We start from the raw sequence: 5,543 nt of genomic DNA on the forward strand, positions 1-5,543 counted from the left end.
GTTTACCCTGTCTTCCTGTTGTTGACACATTTGAGACCGAAGAGGAAAAAAGTAACACATGCAAAATGTATTTTATCATCTTTAATTATGATATTCACGCATTATCAGCTGTGTATCAGTTGTCAGCAGTCTCTATGGGAAGTTGTTCTGCCCCTCCTTGATCTCTTAACAACAGGCCAAGAAATCCCTATCACCCAGCAGCAGTGCCAGATACCCCAGAGCCTTCAAACACTGTAAACCATACGCTCAGAACATCAGTCTCTCAGACAACCACACCTAAAAGGGTGCAACAACACACTCTTTGAGAGGTCACACTCTTCGTGAGAGGTCATCAGAAGAAAGAAAGGCAGCCCGACCTACTGGTCTGCTGCAGCAGATAGAGGGGCTGTGATCTGCCAGATGCCTCGGCCTGTGCTCCACAAACGCTGGCCAGGCAAGCGCAGTGTTTCCATCCTCTGCCCAAACAGTCACATCTCCAAACCTCACTATTTTCCTGATCTGCTGTCACCACCAGAATAATCAACCACTCATGTACTATGACGGTTTTTCTTCAACAGGTAAGTGATGCTGATGCGATGATATCATCAGAAGAAAATTAAACCCTACAGCTTCGTGGTCAATCATCAAGGGTTGAAAGAGAGTTTAAACAGGCCCAACTTGTTTCCAGCGATCTTTGCATCCATAAGAAATCAGATGAGTACTTAAAAGCATAGATGCACAAGGATCAAGGACAGCATAGTATAAAAAAGGGGATAATTGAACAGGAAGGGAAAACAGAGTTTCACTAGCAAATTCTGGCAGCTTTGATCCTCTCTGAAAAGGAGGCCTCAACAGCGTTTACCAGCAGCCTTCCTGAAGAAGCAAAATCTGTTTCTGCACTTGTTTACATGGTGTCTAAATTTCCAACCAGCACAGGCAAACTCTTCCAGCTGGGGAAAAGGCAACACGCAGAAGACAGAGATACGCTGTACTGAGAGGATTGTTCAGCCAAAAAGGAGAAAGGTCAAAGAAGTGATGCCACGTAACTGGGCAGACGTGTTTTTAAAATATAGGAAACAAAAACAGTGGCCTTGTACAGTATATACAAAATTCATACTTATTATAAGGTTTTAACATGTCTACCAGCATATAGATAGCATATATATATTTGCTAGCATATATATTTGGCCTTGAGAAGAGAAGGAAAGCAGGCAAGCTGGCAACTTGGTGGAAGCAGGGTATGGCCAAATAAGAGTTACTTACCATCCTGAAGGAAAGAAAGTTCATGATACTTTTACAGCAACCTGCTACTTGTAACTGCCCAGCAATGACCTCTTTGGGGAGTCGTGCTGTTTACGTACCAATGCTAACCAATCTTTGCAATATCGGACCTTAGCTCTGTGTTTAAGAAAACTTACCAGATTCTGCAGCAAAAAGCCTGTACCCATCACTGATCTCAGCTACAGGCATATTACAGTGCAACTGCCACATGCATGTTTGACAGCTCCTTGTATTTTAAGACATGACTCAGTGATGCATCGGAGTGAACAGCACTCCCAGGACTACACAGAAAGCAAAACAATCCAGGTGTTCTCATGAGGACCTGTCACAAGTTTTGACTAGAAAAGATGGTGTGAGTCTGTATTAGATATGCTGAAGCAATTTTAAAATCATTGCAGCTTTACCTCACAGCCACATTTTTCTAGACTGCTTTGGCTGCAGCACTGCCTGGATAACTACACCACAGTGCCTAGAATAGTCTCAGAAGAGGCTTCTGGGAGATTTTTGGTAGGGTAACAGTTCTGCAATTACAGCAGGCTGCAAAAACTGCTGAAGTATAAATACCAACTTTGAGATACCAGCAGTTGGGACCCAGTCCTTCGCTCGGCTTCACCCTAGTTGCTACTGCCCTGGCTGCATCAAAGGATCATCACGGTGACCTGCTGAAATGGAAGGAAGCAAAACCTCTCCTGCCTTAAAATTCTGAACAAAAATATTCATGCACACACCTGGCAAAGCTCTCAAAGAGCTAAAAGTCTGAGAATTACATGCCCAGCTAGGCTGCAACTCAAAAAGGGGTTGGGAGTGAAATATTAAAGAATAAACCTAAACATATTTACAGGTAAGCAGTTTGGTCTAGCTTAGACAAACCACAACAGGAATCTCAGACACACAAGGTGAAAGACGCGAAGGACATCCCCAATCTTTAAAATCACAGGTTGGCAGCAGGAGGAGCAGTTTCACCTCACCTGTGTCCGTGCCAGCAAACATCCAGTTTAGGCTGAACAGGTTCTCAGACCTGTGGAAAGCCTTATCTGCTCTACTTAAAACATAGACAAACCAGTTCAAGTACTTCTATGTGAATGTGAAGCAAGCAATCTGGGAGGTTAAACCAGTTCTTAAGAACAGACAACTTCCCTGGCACAATGGAAAAGACCCAGCGCGTAAATGGTAATTAAGACAGATCTATTTTCCCATCTAAATGAGCGGTTTCCCAAGAATCATTGTGGGACTTGAGAGAAAGGCCAGGCAAAAAAAAAGTCCTTGTTTATACAGCTAGTTTCACTGAGGGCTAAACATTTCATCGCTTTTTCTTCCTTTCTGCAAGTTTTGCCTGTCTTGGAAGAAAGTGAAACTATTTCTTTTTTTTTCTTTTTTTTTTTTTTTTTTTTAAAAACAGAACCAATTAAAATATCGCATTCATACAAAAATACTGAAATTACCAAAAAATACCACAACCCCATACACTCCTTTAAGAAATGTGCTGACTAATTCCAGTGCTTTTTCAGAAGTATTTACTGATGTTTCTGTTCACCAAAAAGCCAGCAGTTAAGTTTCTTGAATATCCCAGTATTTAATGGGGCAGAAAGGGTGGAAATGTAAAGGGATCTGCATGGACCATTACCATAGACTTCACTGGATAGATGCAATTTCAGGGCCAAAGACAATAAATGCTAACTACTGAGCAAATACGTCATATGGCCATAAGGCTGAGTAATAACCCCTATAGATGGTCAACTCCACAAGACCTTTTTTTTCCCCACTGTACTAATACAAACGGACAGGTTAGAGAGAGAAATATCTACATTTTCAGGGCAGTTTTCTGCCCCAAGGTAATTTTGTTTTCAATGGCTTAGATTTTAAAGGAAGTGCAAATTATCTTCAAGGGTAACGACGAAGTTTTGCAATTGAGGCAATTGATTTGTTAAGTGGCAATATCAAACGTAGCATGGAAAAAGAAATTGCTAGGAGTTTTCACAGGCTTTTACCATAACGCAAGAAAAATCAGTATTAGTTTTTACTAATGTGGCACAGACTTTGCATCGATATACTTGTCCTCCTGGTCTCCACAGACAAGGGCTGGTGACTCTTGCTTTACTTTCTACCAAAGTAAATAATCCAGCTCCCACTAGGTCTGAACATGTGCAGAAGTTGACAAGACAAGCTTTCAAAACACACACGAGCCGCTGCTTGGTACCATATTTGGTTGCACAAAGAATTCTTTTGGGGAGGAGGGAAGAAGCCGCTGCCTTGTCTCTCTGCATTTTGTGCTTTCCCTTGCTAGCTAGCCAGTAGCTTAGCATTACAAGATTTTAGAAGTAATTGCACCTAAAGATGAAATTTGAACGGCGTATTTACATAACTTCAAATTTGAATGTTTTTTGTTTTAAAGTCTTTTCAGACTTGACACAGATTTCTAGAGATGCTACGCCTCAAAAACACTCTGAAGTCTAATTATTTTGTCTAGATAAGGGGTAGGATCAACAGTCCAAATCACCATAGACCAATACCATACAAGAGAAAATTCAACCTCTTTGACTGAAAATTCTGCAGCAGCTCACGTGTTTCTGCACAGCAGCCTCATGCTCAAAGGAAAGACCTGGTTTGCTGGCGACTCGGGAACCTGGGGAGTTCAGGAGGTGTTGGGAATGTGACCGTTTGCTAGGCACGCATTTACGCTTACGCTTCTCCCAGGAGCATGGCTGCTTTACTGACAGGGAGCACCAGCGGAGCACATCTAGAACAGCTCAAAACACACAGATAAACTAGCAACACGCATCGGCGCATCTTCCTCCATCACCCCCAGCAAGCCAACCTCCTTCTCCTTGCTCTGAGCCCTTCCCTGGCTGGGACTCGCAGCCACAGCTACCTCCCGTAAAGACCACCACTTCCAGGTCTTTCCACCTCCAGCGCCTGCGAGAGTGAAGCACGGGAAGCCTGCAGCAGGACGAGGGGCCAGCCACGGTGCAAGCACAAAGGCTGGCAGGGACGCGAAGGAAGGAAACAGAAGAGGAGTTTAGCTGTTCCTTCTGACCTGCGTAACGCTGCGGCGCGGCCAGGGCTCTGTGTGTGTGTGTATACATACATATATATATTTATGCTCTGTGTGTGTGTATGTATCTTTATGCTGTATATATATACCTTTATGCTGTTTTATGTATACATATATATATATATATATATATATAAACACATAAACCTTTATGCTGTTTTATGTGTCTTTATGCTGTATATATCACAGAATCACAGAATTGTCTAGGCTGGAAGAGACCTCAAGATCATCGAGTCCAACCTCTGGCCTAACACTAACAAGCCCTCCACTAAACCATATATATATCTATACAGCATAAAGGTGTGTATATATATATTTATGCTATTTTATATATCTTTATGCTGTTTTATATATATACATACATATATTTATGCTGTATATATGTGCCTTTATCCTCTTTTATACACCTTTATGCTGTATATATGTGCCTTTATCCTCTTTTATACACCTTTATGCTGTATATATGTACCTTTATCCTCTTTTATACACCTTTATGCAGTATATATGTATCTTTATCCTCTTTTATACGCCTTTATGCTGCTTTATATGCCTTTATGCTGTATATATGTACCTTTATGCTGCTTTATATGCACCTTTATGCTGTTTTATATACACACACACATACATTTACGCCCTATACACACCTATTCATGCTGCTGCCGTACTTCCTGGGCCACCTGCTCGCCCCCCCCCCCGCCCATCCCCACCGCCGGGCACCCCGAGCCCCGGGGGCGGTGTGGGCGAGGCAGGGCTGCCCGGAGGCCGCGCCGGGCCCTTTGTTCCCCGCAGCGCCCGGCTGGGGACGGGGGCGGAGGAGATGGCGGAGGGGTGGGGGGGGAGCCGAGGGGAAGAGCAGAGCAGAGGACGGGCGGCTCCGCCGGGGCTCGGCGCCGCGCCGCGGGGGCACTCACCCAGGTGAGGAGGCTCTCGCCCAGCTCCGCCCGCTCCAGGCTCTCCACGTTGAACATGGCGGGGCGCGGCAGGGGTCGGTTCCAACGGCGGCGGCGGCGGCAGCGGCGGCGACCCCCTCCCTCCTTCAGCCCTCCCGCCCCGCCCTGTGCGCTCCTGTCCCGGGCCGGGCCGGGCCGCGCCGCGGCGCAGACACGTCAGAGCCGCCTGACGGGGAGGGGAGGGGGAGGAGGGAGGGAGAGGCGCCTTCTGCGCATGCGCACCGCGCACCCCCCCCCCCCCCCTCCGAGCCCAGACGGGCCCGGGCCGCGGCGCGCCGCGA

General features: G+C 45.6%; 1 protein-coding gene across 4 annotated transcripts in view; it reads right to left on the minus strand.

The window, feature by feature from the left end:
* HOOK3 (hook microtubule tethering protein 3) overlaps nt 1–5,381 on the minus strand; it is an 87,794-nt gene extending 82,413 nt beyond the window's left edge. For all 4 annotated transcript variants that reach the window (XR_014687239.1, XM_084504333.1, XM_084504331.1 and 1 more), the window contains exon 1: nt 5,224–5,381. Coding sequence is in view for 3 of the 4 variants with exons in the window: in XM_084504333.1 (XP_084360459.1) it covers nt 5,224–5,280 (57 nt within the window). In the remaining variant the exon portion in view is untranslated. The remainder of the gene's footprint in view (nt 1–5,223) is intronic.
* Nucleotides 5,382–5,543: the final 162 nt, after the last annotated feature.

Source organism: Aythya ferina (genome assembly GCF_964211825.1).
Source record: "Aythya ferina genome assembly, chromosome: Z".
NCBI classification, from domain to species: domain Eukaryota; kingdom Metazoa; phylum Chordata; class Aves; order Anseriformes; family Anatidae; genus Aythya; species Aythya ferina.